Source organism: Gadus chalcogrammus, chromosome 14 (genome assembly GCF_026213295.1).
Source record: "Gadus chalcogrammus isolate NIFS_2021 chromosome 14, NIFS_Gcha_1.0, whole genome shotgun sequence".
NCBI lineage: Eukaryota > Metazoa > Chordata > Actinopteri > Gadiformes > Gadidae > Gadus > Gadus chalcogrammus.
Window position 1 is genome coordinate 21,990,860 of NC_079425.1, and position 19,201 is coordinate 22,010,060.

At 41.7% G+C, this 19,201-nt stretch overlaps 1 protein-coding gene across 2 annotated transcripts; it reads left to right on the top strand.

The window, feature by feature from the left end:
* Positions 1-60: 60 nt before the first annotated feature.
* irf8 (interferon regulatory factor 8) lies at positions 61-18,636 on the top strand. 2 transcript variants are annotated; one of them, XM_056607102.1, is made up of 14 exons: positions 61-662; positions 1,615-1,648; positions 3,529-3,611; positions 4,133-4,182; positions 7,129-7,203; positions 8,573-8,744; positions 13,577-13,753; positions 14,553-14,736; positions 15,164-15,252; positions 15,519-15,627; positions 16,184-16,228; positions 16,566-16,964; positions 17,619-17,734; positions 17,980-18,636. In XM_056607102.1, the coding sequence occupies exons 1-14, from the start codon at positions 642-644 to the stop codon at positions 18,175-18,177; spliced, it is 1,752 nt and encodes a 583-aa protein (XP_056463077.1). In that variant the 5' UTR covers positions 61-641; the 3' UTR covers positions 18,178-18,636. The 2 variants fall into 2 exon arrangements, with proteins under 2 accessions (XP_056463077.1, XP_056463078.1); XM_056607103.1 differs by lacking the exon at positions 16,184-16,228.
* The last annotated feature ends 565 nt before the right edge of the window (positions 18,637-19,201 follow it).

Below are 19,201 nucleotides of genomic sequence, written 5' to 3' on the forward strand. Positions count from 1 at the left end.
ACATATAGGGTATGCATATAGAATACAACAAATTGTTCTCTATTTATATTTGATCACAATTGTACAAATGGACAATGACATGCATACATATTTGCACTACGATCAGTGTTTTAAGTGAAAGTAATATTTAGCATGTTAGAAGAAGCTCAATGTAGAACTGATATTATTTTGTATGATTTAAAAAAATAAATAAAAATACCGTCGGGTTATTAGGCTTACCCCAACTCAGTGTCTAAACAAATCTTTCAAGAAGAAATTCTTATTTTTTTTCAATCATATCATTAAAATGCTGGATAATTTAGAAATTTAAGTACGTAACTAATATCGATTATGAAAGCGGAACCTGTAATGATCTCACTGTTGCCGTGATGTCACTTACCGGATGAATCGGCGCCTGGATTTGTTCAAAAAGTACCCGGAAGACCAATGCAACGGAACTACTCTGTCCATAATATTGTTTATTGTGAGTGCTTACACGGCATAATGGCTTTGCAAAACACATAGACAGCAGTGGGTCAATAATAGATAGCATTCCCCACGTCAAAGGTCGAATTGCTGTTGCAAAAATCGAGGTTTGCAAGCAATACATTGCCACAACAACGGTGCACAGAACACAGAAGGGTCCCCGCTGGGAAGTCGACATGGGTAATGGCATGAACAAGGTAGGATTTGTGTATTCCACACATGTTGTGATCGCAAGTGACATGAAGTAAACGTTGTGGTCGCCTGGACCCGGGGGCATGGGTTTATTATCAATCACGTGACGTTAGACTGTCGTGCAGCGAGTAGACTAGTAACACATGTTATGTAAATGCTGAGTAACGTGTGAAGTTCCACCACATTGTGAGGGCAATGTGTTACAATTACTTCGTCGCGTTGATGTGTTGACTCACGAAAAAACATGGCCGACCATAAGGTCATGCCAGGCTAAATGTGTATTTACCCTACAGGACCTAAATACTCAATTTCAGGAGGTGAATCATGTGGCACAAGTAAATAGGCAAATGAGAAGAAAAAGTGTATTATGTTCCTAAAACAAGAAATGTTATCAATATTTTTTTCTGGATGTTACAGGACATGCCATTTTACTCCCCGTCCCCCTGACCAGACACTGCGTCTGCATAAATGCCAACCTTATCGGGCACTGCCAAATCTACTAACTAGTCCAGCCCTTATCAATATGTAGAGCAGGTGAAATGTATGCATATGAATTATGATATTGGTATAAGTAAAGATCTGGGTTTGGTTTTAATACTTATATAATTTAAGTTTACAGTTGTATACAAGCTATTAAGGAGTGTCTCTCAAATTATCAATTAAAAACACCTTACCAACCGTTGATTAGCACATTGCCCTTATAATCACGCCTCCTTGCCCTTATAAACTTGCCTCATCACTTCTGGCCTTAGTATTATTTCTTGGCACAGACCTGACCCTGGACGTTAAATCTTTAAGCCCATTCTGGACTTTGCCAGTATAGCTAAACCCAGTTTATGGAGTTAGCAGTGCCTTGTATCACAGGCACAGCTAGAGCTCCAACGCTTATGGGTATGCACTGTATGAGGAGTCACGTTACTACAGTAACCTAATATGACTGCAATGGCTTTTTCACAGGTGGTTGATGGACTCTACTTGGGAAACATAAGAGGTAAGAAAAGCAGATTAAACTTTAAGTGTTTTTAATTGTATTAAGCAGGTTTTAAAATGTTTATAGATGATAAACAGGTTATGCTTATAGATTATACTTAAAAGGCCGTATTGTAGGAATGTAAAAACTATGGACGTGCTAGTGATAAATAAGGTAAAGTTCTTATGCACGGGTTACAGTTTTTATTTGTATAATAATAAGTAATGTTTGTGCGACAACAGTAACATCCCAAACAACTTCTCAAACTTGGACAATATGTTCCAAATGTAACGTTTGCATCATTAGGGTCGATGTTTCCGATTCAATCACAAATCAAAGCTGTTACTTATCTCAAATGTCATTTGATAAGACTATCGCAGACAGCTCTTTTTTTTTTTATTCTTTTTTTTTATATATTTTTTAATTTACATAATGAACAACAAAGATAACAAACAGGAACAGCAACAAAAACAACAACAGGAACAGCAACAAAAACAACAACAACAACAACAGCAAGAAAAACAAAAACAAAACAAAGACAAAAAACAAAACATGAATGAAAGTTCATGAATACATTCATGAGTCACCCCAACTACACACACTCACACACACACACACACACACACACACACATTTTTCCCCCTCTTTCTTTGGAGTAATATGACAGGTACCACCAAAGAACCAATAACAACAACAATAATAGTGAATAACTAAATAAAAATTCAATAAACAAGAGTGAACAAAATGGCTCATCATTGTCAGTGTTGTATCAGGATATATCCTCATCAATTTGATTTTCTTTCAAGAGTGACATGATTTGACTCAGAGAATCTACTGTGTGGTCACTGCCCAAATCTTGCAAGACAGAAGCTGCTTGTTCCATAGAAAGAAGTTCCAGAAAGTCCTTCTGCCAGTTAACTATATCAAAACAATTTGGTTTCTTCACTTTCCAGTTCATAAGGATTAACCGTTTAGCTGAAAGGAAGGCTAGGTCTAATAAATATTGAATTTTTTTTGTGGTTGTTCCCTCTATTTGTTTTCCTAGAAGACCCACTGCTGGTTCTAAAGGAAAGTTGATTTTAAATAATTTACATAAATAATCTCGGATTTTTAACCAAAATGTCTGTGTTTCAGACAGCTCTTTGACTTTCATGTTCTGTTTGAGGACTGTCTGAATTATCAGTAGCCCACCTACGTCACAGTACACAAGAACAGAGCCAGTGGCGGTTCTAGGATTTTTCTGAAACAGGGGCCATTAAGGGGCCACATGCTACATTCAGGGGCAGTATCGGCCTTGCGCTGGGTTGTTGACGGGGGGGGGGGGGGGGGGGCACGTCAGGGGCCAATCAGATTTCAGCAGGGGCCAGGGCCCCTGTGACCCCACCCCTAGAACCGCCACTGAAGAGGGCTAAAGGAATCCAGTGACCAAAACCATAGCGTTCCATTCTTTGTCCTGGATCCACCTCAACCATACCGTATACGGGGGCCTATGCACTGAGGCTGAGAATAGATCTCTAGTAATCAACACTCCAGTAACCCCCCCCCCCCTGACCCCAAAGAGGCACTCATATGGTCATCTGGGTGTTGGAAAAGTCTTTATTAACCGTTGTGGAATTTGCTAAAGTACTAAAGTTGATCTCTCTCTGTCTGTGTATCTGTCTGCCTGTCTGTCTGTCTGTCTGTATGTCTGTTTGTATGTGTCTCTGTCTCTCTCTATCTGTCTCTGTCTCTTGCTCTGTCTCTGTGTCTCTTTCTCTGTCTCTCTGGGTCTCGCTGTCTCTCATTATGTCTTTGTGTGTGTGTGGGTGTGTCTCTCTCTTTCTCTCTCTCTCTCTCTCTCCATCTCTGTCTCTCTCTCTCTCTCTCTCTGTCTCTCTCTCTGTCTCCCGTTCCACTCCCAGATTCAGAAAACAGAGGGAGCCTGTCTCAGAATGGCATCACCCATATCCTATCGGTGTACAACAATGCCAAGCCTGTGTTGGAGGTGAGAGGTCTCATCTCGTGAGGCATAGCACCAAGTGTCAAAACCTTGTCCTCTGCAGAACATTATTCTATTTTTAGGAAGGTGAACCTTTTTACCTCTTCTTTTTAGATGTTTCAAGTGAACTGGCCATAGGTTGTCAATAATCGGATAGTTGTAATGAGTATTGATAGCCACTTGGGGGTAGTGATGATTCATTTATAAAAGTGCTGTGGTCTTTGTTCTTAGATGAAGCTATTTTGCATTTACAATGATGGACTCAATGGCACTGTGTTCCATAAAATCTCTTATCATATGGTCAATTTTTTCATTAAATATGAAGTACGCATCACTATCTTCGACCTTGGTTGTTGTCAACGTAGCTTTCATTTTTTTATGTAGACGTATTAGTCCGACCATTAGTCAGACAATATTCATAATGAGTACACCTTCTACCCTCCTAGTTTGTAGTTAAGCGACTTAACTATTAAACAAAAAGTGTTTAATTTAAGTTCTTTGCCTCTCTTGTTCTATTCTTGTTCCAGGATAAGACCTACCTATGTATAAATGCAGCTGATGCATCCAGCCAGAACCTGTGGGTAAACACACACACACACACACACACACACACACACACACACACACACACACACACACACACACACACACACACACACACACACACACACACACACACACACAATAAAAATAATCCTCGGAAAGGGATGCAATTAATCAGTCAATTTTATTATTGTTGTAGAGATTAATGACCAATGAAACGTTTTTTAAGAACAGATGTTGTTTAGTTGGTTTAGTTGGTTGGTCCTTCAATTTGTTTGAAGGACATTTGGCTGTGGTTCCAGGGCGTGACAACAGCCCAGGACCAACGGTTCCATTAGTCACGATTCCATAAGATACTTCGACAGTTAGGAAATCAATGAAAAAAGCTCACCCTAAATAAAATTGTGTTTTTTGGTTGTGTTGTTTTTGGTTGTTGTTGAATCATTGATTTGGTTGCCAACCATTTTTTAATCCTATTAATACGTACGTACATACCATCATAATCAAAGTGCCTAAAGTGTGCGTGTGTTTGAGAATGCGCACACGTGTGTGTGTGTCATTTTAGGAGATGACACACACTGTTGAAATAATTATGAGTTGTTCCTCCACCCATGGCTCTCTCTTGTTGTGGAGGTCATGGTGACAAGAGGTCACGCTCCTATGCCCAATCAGTTCCTTGGCTGCTGCTTTTGGCAACAGAACTAACATGTGTGTATTGATACTTTATAGCACCATCTCATTTTGGGTTGTTTAAGACACCTGAGCAATGCTCATCCATGAAACAATCCCTTAACCATTTTAAGGCGGCACATGCTATATCAGAACAGCTCCTTTGAACTTCCATTACATACTTATTTAGCTTACACTTTTATTTTTGCATCTAGCGATAAGCTAGCATGATCTCAAGAGAGAACGATTAGATCTACAGGGTGTGATGCCAAAGACGGGGAAGAGGCTGAGGCTTCCAAGGGATTTGACCCACCTCTACGTCCACTCTTGAGTGAACCAGCGCGCCGTAGGGTGTTGCGGCCTATGAGGCGCACCAGCAAGTCGCAGCGCGGGGAACCGACTTGGGTCGACCGGAGGTTAATGAGGATTGAGGTTTGGGCTTTTCGGTTGGACGTTGCTGATTGGGCCGGGTTGCGGGGTGTCTGACCTCCTGTCGCAATCAAGGAGTGTTCCCTCAGGCAGCAGAGGAAGGAAACCCTGCAGTGCCATCTGGCTGTGGCCTCCGACCACCCAGGACCGTAATAAAACCCCTCTGTCACAATCTCTGGGGTGACTGATTGGAGGGCTGAGACCAACTGACAGCATGTTGTCGTCATGACGACATCCTAGGGTTGGGTCCATCTCCTTGTTTTATGTGGAGTTTCAGAAATAGTTTGGGCTGGGTTAAGAGGCCCTTTATCTTAATCTCCAACAATCTCCAATCTTCCACAGGTTTAAACGTGTTGCGCGACGGTCTTTGTCACTATCATTTCGGGGTTATCCAAAGCTACAGCACACGGCTAAATAGATATGTAAACACTCAACCTTGCCACATCAGATAAGGAGGTGCTGCCACATTTACGGCCCTCTCTTAATTTGTCACCACAAACCTAGACTTTTAGATGCTTTGTAACCACTCTGTAGGTTCGGATTTTCAATCTCTGTTCATAAATATATACAATATCTAATATTTGATGGTGTTTTGTCGCTATTTGCTGGGTCATTATTGAACTTGTTTATCGCCTTTATTCAGCAAGGCTAATTTGGCTGAGCCCTGTGCATTTGTGATGGTGATTGTGGTACCTGTTAGAATGATTTAAGGGTCCTCAGTCTACTTTAAGGCGTCCTTACAAGAACTGCTTCATAATGGCATTTCATGTTTTGACTAAATATCATCCCTCTGTCATGCATGGTTAAACATTCACACTCTATGTGACGTGGCACAGGATAGAGCCAGTCACACAGCCAGAAGGGTCATGGCTGCAGAGTAAAAGCATCGTGGACATGATTAGCTGGCAATCAGAGTCTCCTGGAATACATTCACGTCGGCCAGTTACAACCTGATATCATGCACACCAGATTCAGTATTCTGCAAATGAAACGAGATGGCCGGAAACCTCTAGGCAGAAAGACAGATTTAAGTGCTGAGAGGACATCTTTAGAAGAGGTTGGAGTTGGATGGCAGGAAGAAGGAAGAAGGGCAGCGTCTATCTATTTTAGCACAAGTCTGTTGGCTGTTGAGTAACCAGTCAGTACTCCCCAGGAGACAGTCCTAGCTGCCATCAGCTTCTTCATTGTGCAATGCACCGCCAGTGTTTCCTGGTAGCTACGCGCTGGCCTTTCCATGAAGAACAGATTTTTGTTTTGTGTCTTCTGTGTATTGTCTTGTCAAGATATGCACGCAAGTGATTCTTCTAGCTTATGTTATAGCTTGTATCAAGATGCAATTATTATATCTATTAGGAATATATGTTTTTTCCTTATTTAGGTATTCATAGTGCGACTGGATACTTATTGGTTTTATTTTGATTGGAACTAACCTTAGTCTTTCTGAAGTCAAATAAAGCAGAATACATGCACTTATTTTGAAAATAACCCAAACAAAGCGGGCCCCCTCTCACCAGAAGCCGTGTTCACTTTAGGATGCAGAGAGATGTGGCTGATGCTTAGTCGGGGGTGGGCTCTAGGGTTTCAGTTCATTCTGTTCTCTTTCATATCCTATAATCTCTAACCTGAAATATCCTCCAGGCTCCACTTTTAATTCAAACACCTGGCAAAAAAGGGATTTTCTTGTTCGAAATCAGTACTTACCACAATAATACCTAAATATACGTGTGTGTGTGTGTGTGTGTGTGTGTGTGTGTGTGTGTGTGTGTGTGTGTGTGTGTGTGTGTGTGTGTGTGTGTGTGTGTGTGTGTGTGTGTGTGTGTGTGTGTGTGTGTGTGTGTGTGTGTGTGTGTGTTATCTCCATGCTAATTGTTCATGTTTTCAGGTCACAGTATTTTAAAGAGTGCATCGCCTTCATCCATGAGTGTCGGCTAAAAGGGGGCTCTTGTCTGGTTCACTGGTAAGTCTCCCCATTATCAAAGTAAGGCTTTTCAGGGTCCAACCAACCCATCCCCCTCACTCGTCTAATGTGGATACTAGGGATGGGCCGATAGTCGATTCTATCGACTATCGACGATAGATGGATTCCATCGTCGATCGTCTCAAGTAGCCGATAAAAAGGCGATAATTATATTTTAATAATTTAAAGGTTTTTTTTTGTGTTTTTTTAAAGCGCTGTGGTAGCTATTTTTTCAACTTAAAAAGCCCCGCAAATTGTAATTGAAATTAACTGGCACCGGTGGAAAACATACTATGTAGCGCTGACCTGCCGTATTCACTCACTGCTGCGAGAGGAGAGGGGACGGGCTCGAAACCTACCGGTCCGCTCGCACGACGAAATGACATCACACCCCGCTGCACCATTTCCCACAGCTGTGGTACATGAGCTGTGTTCGAAATCGTTCCCTATTCACTCACTCACTATTCCCTATAGTGTTCATAATATAGTGCACTACATAGGGAACGAACAAACGAGAATTCGGACACTACGCTGAACATTTCTAAACGTCATTTGCGTCAGTAAATGCGCCGGGTATTTGTGTGACGCAGACAGATGCGCCCAGATTGTGTAAACAAACCGGGCACTCTAGAGGAAAGCTGGAGGTTGTATTGATGTTGAATGTTACATTTCCTTGAACAAGGTTTTTCTTATTAATTTTGAATGTTTCCTTTTCTTGTTAAATCCCAAATAAATTGTTGATATTTCTAAACGAAAGCCGGAGACTCCATCATTAAATGTAGTCGTTTTCACCGCTTGCGGTTATTGAGCTTCTTCTCCTCCGGAAAAACACGACTGCATTGCATTGTGGTATATGTAGTAGTTCATATACCATTTCGGGAGTAACACGTAGGGAACATCATATGTACACTCACATTTTGGGTATTTTAAGTGCACTATATAGGGCATGAAATTAACCAGTGAGAATTCGAACAACACTACAAAATAGCGAGCACCCTATATAGTGCACTATATCCGTGATAGGGAACGATTTCGAACACAGCTACGAGCTGTGTGTCATCAGCGTGTGTCATCATGACAGTGCCGCCGTCGCCGACGCATCGAAACTTAAATCAGCGGAGGCTCACGGCTCACGCTGGTCCAAGGGGAAGACCATCGTATTTGTTTTTAAGAAAAAAATCGAAAAATAAAAACGCGATTTTTTTTCAAAGTGATAAATTATTATAAATAATTAATATTATAAAATTATTATAAAGATGCCCCCCCCCCCGATAGAATCGACAATCGGCGATTGCTAGGGGGTGCTATCGGACGATGGAAGCTTGTAGACGATTGCCCAACCCTAGTGGATACTGTACTCTTCCCCCAGCCTGGCAGGTGTGTCGCGCAGCACCACCGTAGTGGTCGCCTACCTGATGACGGTCACACCCTATGGCTGGGAGGAGTGCCTGACCGCCGTGAAAGCCGTCCGCCCCTTTGTGGGTCCAAACGCGGGCTTCCAGCAGCAGCTGCAGGAGTACCAGACGACCAGCGTCTCTGAGGTACACGCGCCACACAGTGAATGAATGAATGAATGACTGAAATGGGTCATCACCGACAGCGGTACATCGGCCAATAGGAATCATCGGTTGGCGGCAGGGTCCTAAACCTCACCGGTGATCCTTTATTCATGCCTCGCAAGCATGCTGGCACGTCTCTAGTTACATGGCTATGGTACACAAGATATATACATTTTTCAACCAATCAGATTGCTCTAAGAATTTGAGCGAACTGATTGGTCGATAAAAATAATTCATTTGTAGCAATGTGATTGGTCGAAGAAAACACAAATTAACGATGAGCGAGGCTTTTGTCAATATTCCCCTCCTTCTTAGAAAACCCAAAGGTGTTCCACACGTTTGATTTCCGATTCGCTGGTGCACCGAAAATCATTTCACTGTTTTCGGACATGTTGCATTGTTCTATTTTTAATATGGCTGATTTTCGCTTGCACACAACTCCGACAGTTGTTCCATGCTAGCGAGATGCAGAGACGCGCACAAACACACACGGATCCGCCCACTTCCTTAAATATTTTTTTTCAGATCCGTATGGAAATGGAATGAAATGAGTTGACAATGCGGTCTTAAAGGGTAATTCCGGTGTAAAATGGATTTGGTATATGTTTTGTTGAGTTGAAACGTTAGTTTTGGAGCACAACAACCGCATATAGACGCTTTCTTCAGTTGGCTGTTTTTTTGCCGATTCTATCGAAACGCTATAAATGTCGATGCCATTTTGTTTTTAAGGCTCGATAGGTAGATTGACGAACACAGAGATTGTGACATCCGTCAGCAACACGCAAGCTCTGTGTTCTCCAATCTACTTATCGAGTCATAAAAACAAAATGGCGTAGACGGGTGATCTACTGATGGTATTGTGTGTATAAAATGTCCTTTTTAATAAACAATCTGTACACTAACAAAGTTCTCAAGGCCTCGTTTTATATGTTAAGACCCTTATTATACTACCAAAGAATTGTCGGGCTACTTTTAGCCTTTTAAGTGGTTTAAAATAGCGATTTAGTTTTTACCATAACCAGTGCCCCCATCGTTCCAAGTTTATAGGGTTTTGATAGAATCGGCTTAAAACAGCCAACTGAAGAAAGCGTCTATATGCGTTTTTTGTGCTCCAAAACGAAAGTTTCAACTCGTTATCATACAAAACATATCCCAAATCCATTTTACACCGGAATTACCCTTTAATATCAGGCTCAAGCTTCATTCAACCGATTCGCAACGTTTAAATCTGCGCATCGACCTATTCTTGGTCATTTTAAATCGATTCAGGAGCCCATGTATCAATGTAGTCGCTTCTGTGGTAATCCAACCGGTTACAGATTCTTATCGTGAATCGTTACACCCCTATGGCTGAGCGTTCAGTGGTTCTACTTTCACTTTGAAGAGTTACGTGCTTATTCATATTGATACCACGTGCACACTATAATTACGGAAGCCTAAGGCATTCACTTGAGAAAATGAATTCAGCTCTTTTTTTTCTGAATTAACGTCGTAATTATCTCAGCATTCAGAGAAAAGTTTAATGGATAAAAAAATATCTGCTCTGTTTTTCTGGATGAATGGGACTGCATGAAGTATGGTTGCTTCTGCTAATCAGCCTTACCCTCCAAAGGTAACTTAAGGTAGGGGGTCGATATCCTATTGTCTAAAAAATAAACCAAAATAAAACTTGCTTAAACAGGCAGGACATGTTGGCTTCTATGAAATTTAGCTCTTAGCTGAATGAGTGCTTATCCTGCGATTTTGAGGTATCTCGTTATTCAGAAAAACATTTTTTGCCATGAAATCTTTCCTCAGAATTCTGAGATAATAAACTTGTTAATTCAGAAAAACAAGGGCAAATTTCAAGTGAATACAATACATAACCTTGCATTGTTCATGAATGAAAAATAGCAAATAATATTTGCAAATAATATGGGCACTTGAAAATACCGCTTAATCCATTGTTCTACAGTAAATTATGCTTAATTCACCCATACTATAAATTGTACCTTTAAATAAAATAGATTAGAATCACTTTGACACAAGTGACTCACTTGTGTCACAATACCAATTAAACATGCTAAATAGCTGCTGGCCGAGTTGTCTCAGCGAGTAAAGGGAACTGGAGGGGATTTGCTGGGATTGCATTAACTGTCACGTGTTCAGTGTGGCTGTCACCACCTTGCATCATAACTTCAGTTTTTTCTGTTGGGTAGATGTAGCGGCACGATTTCTGACAATCTGTGGGGAAATCAGCTGGCTTTGGTTAGCTTTTTTAGGGTTTAGTCATACTGGCAGAATATATATTCACAGACCCACCATAGCTCGTATTTTGTACCCTGTTGACTGGCTGAGACAACACTATCGGGCTGAATGTAAGCAATTCTCACCAATGTTAATATGATATGCCTTTATGTTCATTTTAGAGCCACAAATCGGTGTGTTTCAAAGTAAAAGCGTGTCCAGCAGCTACAAGATGTTGCTATCTATAATGGGCACATGAACAAAAACAGGGCGATGGGTGCTTTCTTTTTTTCTTTTTCCATCTAAAAAAGGATACAAAACGACCCCCTTCAATCATGCAATATCTAATATGCATCCTTGTCATTTCATTGAATTTTAATCATAATGCAGATTTTATCTATAGGTTATTACATTGTAGTACGCCAAATATATGTATCTCTGCTAAATCTCTAAAAAAAAACTAAAACTTCCATTTCAGTATGAACTAATCAATTCATACATTTATTATATAACAAATAATAATTATCATTGTACCCATCGGTTTGAGTAATACGGTTTATGGATTGTAAAAGTAACGGCATGTTCCTCCATACCGACCACCCCCCTCCCTGCGGCCCCCAGTACCGGGCTTGGCTGCGGGACAGCCTCCGGCCCGGCCCGGCTCAGGACGAGGAGCAGGTGGGAGCGCTGCTGCAGCTAGCAGAGCAGCGGCGGCCGGCGGCGGCGGGGAGGGCCACGCCGGACCACAGCTGGAGGAAGGACGACACAGCTGGCCCCTCTCTGGCCAGTGACCCCATCGACGAGGGCGAAGGGCCCGGCGGCGCCAGGAGCTGATCCTCTGGCCCCTACCATCACGGAGGGGCCGCCAGGAACCACGTTCAGGATTAAGACGGGTAACCTGAACGCTTTGAGGGACAACAGTGCGGACTGCGTATGAGCCCCGTGTTTTGTGGTAGCTTAAAAAAACCAGGAAGTCGATTTCGACCAACATGAATACTGACCAAAGCCTTACTCTTAAACCTTATATACTTGTTTATATATATAAGGACCTCATCATAGGCCTTTAAACCTCATTGTTAAAGGTTTAACATACATTCCGTTCAAAGTTTATCTGTCTTCTCTTCGTTGTGCTTTAAAGTGATGTAATCCTTCAAAAAGCTTTTAATTGTGCTGATGTTCAAAAGGAGCTGAATACTATGTATCTAAGGGATTAGTAACAATGGATATTTGTTTTCCAGAGCCTTTCAAATCGTCCTGATTGTGTATTTTAATTGTATGAAGTAATTTGTTGAAAAAATGGTGGTTCAATTTGCTTTTTTATTTTTTCTATTAAAAAGGATTCAAACTTGTATTAAAAAATGCTATTGACAAAAGTTATTACAAATATAAAATATTCAATCCTAATCTGCTGGTTTTTATTCTTTGGGTTCGATGTTAATTTCCCAGTAGCTGTATGTGTTTGAGAGCCTGCCTGCGTGTGTGTCAGTAAAATTAGTGTATGCTAAATCAATATTTGATTTGAGCAAAGTAAATATGAGCGGGTTGGCCTTGTTCCGAGTCCCAGGAGGGATCATGTGATGTGCTTTCACTTTCTTCCCAATATAGGTTTGTATTCCATACAGTTTGAAATCGAATGCCCCTCACGTAACATCAATCCCAGTTTTCAGTTTCTTTATGTGCATAATTTTTTTTGCCTCACTTTATTGTTAAATTCTTAAGGAACTCTACAGCACTGAGTGGGATCACGTACAGTTGACGCTTTGGCATTATTATGATGACCCTGTTTATTGCCTGGTGAAATGTAAACATTTATTGACTTATAATAATTTGATGAGCATGTTCATAATTATCGGTATAGTAAATGATATAGTCAGTAGCCTCTGTGTAGTAAGTTGGTGTTCGTAAGCGTTGGCAGGGGAAGCAGTAGGACAATAAAAAGCTCTCATTATAGGTTTATAGTGTGGAAAAGTCCAGAAGATCGTTTATGGCAATATATAAAAGGATGATTGGTGATAAGATTATATCATGATCTTGTACACCTGGATTATATACTGACAAACTTTCCGCGTGGGAGGCAACAGTCGATATCATATCTTCCAAGCGATTTCTTGTAAATTTGTGTTGTTAAAAGAAAGATTGAATTGATCCGGAAAGGGGCGGTCCTAGTGTATCTAGTCGCTCCTCATTGGATATAATTTGTGACAGTCAGCCAATCGTCTTGCTGAATAGGTTATCACGCAGCTCATACATTGATCGACAGTTTGAAATAAAGCCCATTCCATTAAATGAGGTTAAAGGTGTCATCTGTCTGGAGCTGGAAATAATTCGTGGGTATAAAGTAAGTTGAAAACCCGTTGGATTTATTATTTCGATTTGAGTTTTAGTGTAGTTTCACCTTCACCTTTTTCACCACATTGCTGTGATTGATTGAGATTGATAGTCAATTGCTACAGGACAGCTGGCATAATATGGTTTAACAATTAAGTGCAATACTTTCCTTTCGAAAGGCATGAAGAGGATTTTATTTATGCCAGCTGGCAGTAACAAAAAAAAAATATTGTAATAACTCCACGACGTTGTATTCCTAGGTCAAGATGTCGAACACGGGAGGACGAAGACTGAAGCAGTGGTTGATTGAGCAGATCAAGAGCGGACAGTACTCGGGGCTTGAGTGGGAGGATGACAGCCTCACCATGTTCCGCATCCCATGGAAGCATGCTGGGAAGCAGGATTATAACCAAGAGGTCGATGCTTCCATCTTCAAGGTTCGATGATGCCTTATTACATTTTGAAACTTTTTATGCAGGCCTTATTTTCATCATAGGCTATGCATGTCCACCAACAGGTACCTAAGCAGACAATCCAAACGTTTACTAACTAAAACTTGATGGCCCTCTTTCGTCTACTGCCTGGCCCTCAATCTGATATTATAGGCAGGCATATTTAAAATAAAGAAAACATGATGTTGCTTTTTCACACAACTTTTCCATAGCTTATTATAAAAATGTATAAACAGAGCCGATTTAATGGTTAAATATAAAGCATTCATTGATTGTATTAGTGTATTGTATTGTATTGGTTATTGGCTATATTTCAAAAGCTTTACACATTAGAAAAGTGCCATTGGCACAGGATAATCAAGAGTAAAATTGAAAATGATTACCTCACCTTGAAACAGATAGGCCTTGAGCAAATACTACGGAAGCGCTACAAAGTCTTAAAATATAGACATTAAACATAGACCAAAGACTGCGATTGTGTGACCCTTTCTGCACTGAAATACACATCAAGTTAGTTTATTTACTGTGTTATAAATGGTGTTGGCACAGTGAACTGTACCCAACCAATTCAGTTTAACATTAGACTTGCAGGATAGGAAGATCGCTGTCTGGAGCATTCAAATACTGAAATAATGTTTGAACAACCACCTGTCAAAAACTATTTAAATCGAAAATGATTACTTCATGTGTATTCCATTATCTTTAAATTTTGATTTTAAACTGATATCGAATTTTCTGGTTCTGATGATTCTTGTTTCTTTATGTCTTTTCTTCTCTCCTCCAGGCCTGGGCTGTGTTTAAGGGCAAGTTTAAAGAGGGGGAGAAGGCTGAGCCTGCTACTTGGAAAACTAGGCTCCGCTGTGCCCTGAACAAGAGCCCAGACTTTGAGGAGGTGACGGACAGGTCACAACTGGACATCTCAGAGCCCTACAAGGTCTACCGCATTGTCCCTGAAGAGGAACAGAAGCGTGAGTTTGGGGTGGAAATATTTCATAAAAACGTACTATATATATATATATTTGTATGCGCTTTTTGAAAGAGAAGCGTGTTGAAAGAGACAGAGAAGGAAATGTAGCATGGGATTGCTGGTTTGATTCGCCCTGCTTTGCTACTACAGGCATATTGCCTACATGGTTGGTTAGCAAACTAGTGAAAGGAGTCAGCAGCTTACCCATGCATGAAGTATAGTTTCATAGGGTTTAATACTAATACCCCTACCATTGGATCATGTTTTCATAATGTGTTCCCTCCGAGCATCACCCAAGACCAGTGGTAACCTTTATCCTATAATCAACACCGTGCATGATGCACCCATTGCATTGTAAAAGTGTGTGTTGTAAAAGTGAGACTAACAAGACTGGCGTTGAGACTAACGGATTGTGTTCTCTTGTCCAGTCGGTAAAACCACAGCGATGGTCACGACAGCTGGCGACATCGCTGACTTAGACTGCAGCTCTGCAGAGCTAGAGGAGTTGATCAAAGTGGTGAGGGTTTCCCCCCAAACACACACACACACACGCACGCAAACACACACACACACACCCGTCCTCACTTCACTCCCCCTATCTTCTCTTTTCCTTTTCACAATCCCACCACTATCTCTTGTCACTTAAATGTCCTCCTCACAATTCAATTACAAACTCTGTAATGTAAAAGTCAAAGGTGTCGATGGCAACTTTTGGTTGAGTGACAACTGTCTGCTGTGGAGATTAGAAAAAGTATCTAAAGGCCGTTTATCCTTGGCCTGCAGGCCTCCACTGATGACTACCCCTCAGCCATCAAGAGAAGCTACTCTCCCCAGGAGGATGGCTTTAACGTCCAAGCCAGCCCTGAGTACTGGTCACATGGCAGCATACCCGGTAAGGGATCACACCAGTCACATGCACCACAAACACACTCACGCATGCAAAAACACACACACACACACACACACACACACACACACACACACACACACACACACACACACACACACACACACACACACACACACACACACACACACACACACACACACACACACACACAAATGCAAACATCATGGTCTATCATATAATCTTCCCATCCTCTATCTTTAGATTAGTTTCCTTTAGTTCACTTTTCGAGGAAGTTAAACCCAAGTGTCTGAAAAGTAACCGCAGCGAAAAGCTCAATGACACGGCCAAACACACACAGTTGTTTACTTGACCAATGAATTCTGCAATGGAGGAATTGGCTAACATCCTGTCGCACTGCTGACCAAGACGATAATTTCTTCGTGAGACATGGTCAGAAAGGCATTAGCTTTCTGATGATGTGGCGTGAATAGCTTTGTTTGACTGCAAGCGATCGAGGTCGCCTGGACACCCAGTGTAAATACGTCCACAGTAACGGTGTTCTTCTGCGTTTGTTCCCCTGCTTCTCTGCATCCAACAGTCTTTCCGTTGCACCACACTCCCTTACCTGCCAGGTTCAGCTCAGGTATTTAAATGATGTTGCATTACAAAACATGTCCATTAACGTCACACCGGGTATGGTGGTTTCTACCATGGTTGATAGCAAAAAGTAAACATCAAAATGGATCTGAATATTTTTTTATTTGAGATTGGAATGTAATTCACCAATTTGACTTAATTGAAACTGATTTAATGATAGATCTGTGTCAATTACCTGTCTCTCTCTCTCTCTCTCTCTCTCTCTCTCTCTCTCTCTCTCTCTCTCTCTCCCTCCCTCCCTCTCTCTCTCTCTCTCTCTCTCTCTCTCTCTCTCTCTCTCTCTCTCTCTCTCTCTCTCTCTCTCTCTCTCTCACCCCCAACAGTGTTCTCCCAGATGATGATCTCCTTCTACTACGGGGGCCAACTGATGCACAGCACGGTGACCTCCCACCCCGAGGGCTGCCGCATCTCCCCGGTGCAGCCCCAGCAGCGCGCCGTCGCCCGCGGCTACAGCTCCGACACCATGCAGAGCGTGCACTTCCCGCCGGCCGACCTCATCGACAACGAGCGCCAGCGGCAGGTCACCTGCAAGCTGCTGGGCCACCTGGAGAGGGGCGTTCTGGTGCGGGCCAACCGCGAGGGCGTCTTCATCAAGAGGCTCTGCCAGAGCCGGGTGTTCTGGAGTGGCCACGGGGAGCACGGCCAACACCACGGCCCCGTGACCTGCAAGCTGGAGAGGGACGCCGTGGTGAAGATCTTCGACACGGGCCGCTTCCTGCACGGTGAGCCTTCGTAGCGTTTGGATACGTCTAGAGCCAGGCCCTGACACGTGTTTGATTCCCTGTAAGAATAGAGGGGATGATAAGCATCGCAGTGAAGGCAACAGGGCGGGCGACAGGCAATGCTAGCCTTAGATTGTACTTTTACTAAGCAGAAAAACAACTGTTGATGTATTCAGCAATTTGGATATAAAAATCTTTTTTTGAAGATTAGTGTACCGGTCAGTTTCCTATGTAAATATTCTGTCTTTTGGTCTTATGGGAGTTAAATATATCAGGTATGTGTTTTATAATGGTGAGTTGTTTAAAAGAGTTACATACTCAATCATTGAGTATCATAGAGTCAACGTAACATCTTTTTTATAAAACTCCCTTTAACCGTGTTGTAAATTCAAACTTTTACATCCTTTTTTACATTTTGTGACATCTTTTCAAACTCTTGGTTAACTCAACAAACAAAAGGCTCAAAAGACCATAATCTTTTTTCCCACAATGATTATCCCATCAGTAATTTTTGCTTATTTATGTACTTCATTCTACCAATGTATTTGAAGACTCAGCATCAACCACCTCAACTGCTGACCTACAAAGAAAAAAATGTGTATAGGGTGCAAAAAAGAGTAAGCATTCTATAAAATGAAAGAGTTTTGGTTTCAGCTCTTCAACTGCACCAGGAAGGCCAGATCCCCGCACCTGACCCCACGGTGACGCTCTGTTTCGGGGAGGAACTACATGACCTCAGCAACGCCAAGAACAAACTCATCCTGGTCCAGGTAAGGCCACTAACGTCGATCACATGATTCATCATGTGGCTGGTGAATAACGTGCGGCTGACCAAACAACAGTGCCGTCATAAAAGTAGTGATGCTAGCCAGTGCCTAAGGAAAAAAATAACAAATATGCAACCTATTCATCAATAGGTCGCATATTTGTAACAATCTTTTGAAAAGCCTTCACAGAAGTTAACACGACTGCGACAAAACCACAAAATGTTTCCAAACATCTTGTGTGTTTTCAGATCACCGCCATGAACTGTCAGCAGCTTCTTGAGGCTGTGAACATGCGGGCTGTCCAGTCTTACAACCACAGCCCTTCTGTAGAGATGTCAGACGAGATGGCCAGTGACCAGATGGCACGCATCTACCAGGACCTGTGCAGCTACAGCGCCCCCCAGAGGACAGACTGTTACAGGGACAACATGACCATTACCGCATGAGCTCCGGGCTTTAAGCTCATGAACACACTGTCTCAACAGACCCCGGTACATTATTGCTACTACGGTGGTTGTGGATATACATTGTTCCCATCGTAGAAGGTACTGCTCTTTCCCCCGAACTCATTGTAATTATGATTTCATGAGGAATTTGTTCTCTAAGTCTGAATGCGTTTCTCTCATCTCATCTTTGTTTTGTACTGTGTTCGTGAAACGCATGTCAAATTGACATTTTACTGTAAAGAGGGAGGTAATTGACTATGGTCAGAATCACATACACTTTATATTTTTATATGTTTGAGTGTAGTAAATGTTTGTAAAAGTTGTTTATTAATCTGCAATGAAACCACTACAGATAGGTTTTACTATCTGTATTGGCTACTGGCGATTACTTTCTCCTTATTCCTGTTATGTAGCTTTCATAAACTTCAGAACTTCTTAATAAATTCTTTACAAAACTTCTAATACCTTTGTCACCATTACTTGCTGTTACAAAAATTCATAACTATAGATATCAATTATTTATGAATTATACTTATGGTCATAGTTCCTGATAAAGAAAATTTGAATTAAGAACAACAAAGTGTACCTGGGCAAGTTTGCTAGTGTTATGCATGTGACTGAAAGGTTTACCTGGGTTAAAAGAGAGCACTGCCTGTGTAGTTAGCTGGGGTTATATGTTGCCCTAGGGTGCCTATTGGGGTTATGGTTACGTTTTCAGTTTAGAGTAAGGGGTTAGGGTTTGGGTTTTGGGGATTGGTTTTCGGTTATGGTAACAGTTAGAGGTTCCTATTGGTGGTGTTTTAGGGATTGGTTCCATCTACCCCTCTGGATAGATGCCCCTCTGGGTAGAACTACCTGATCTTCCCCTATGGCGGACGCAAGTTGGGGCACCCTGATCTAGATTGTGAAATCCATAGATAATGAATGAGTGAATCATCGGCCGTGATTATGATTGACATTTGGTGCCATTGCATTGCGATGATGAAATGAATATATGACAACTGAAAGCAAAAGCAGGATGTCA

What these genes read in the sequence shown, in the direction of transcription:
- irf8 (XM_056607102.1), top strand. Translation starts at nt 642, where the DNA reads ATGGGTAATGGCATGAACAAG. An exon ending in GGCTCTTGTCTGGTTCACTG is followed by an intron (nt 7,204 to 8,572) that starts GTAAGTCTCCCC and finishes CTCTTCCCCCAG; the next exon opens with CCTGGCAGGTGTGTCGCGCA. An exon ending in AGACGACCAGCGTCTCTGAG is followed by an intron (nt 8,745 to 13,576) that starts GTACACGCGCCA and finishes TTGTATTCCTAG; the next exon opens with GTCAAGATGTCGAACACGGG.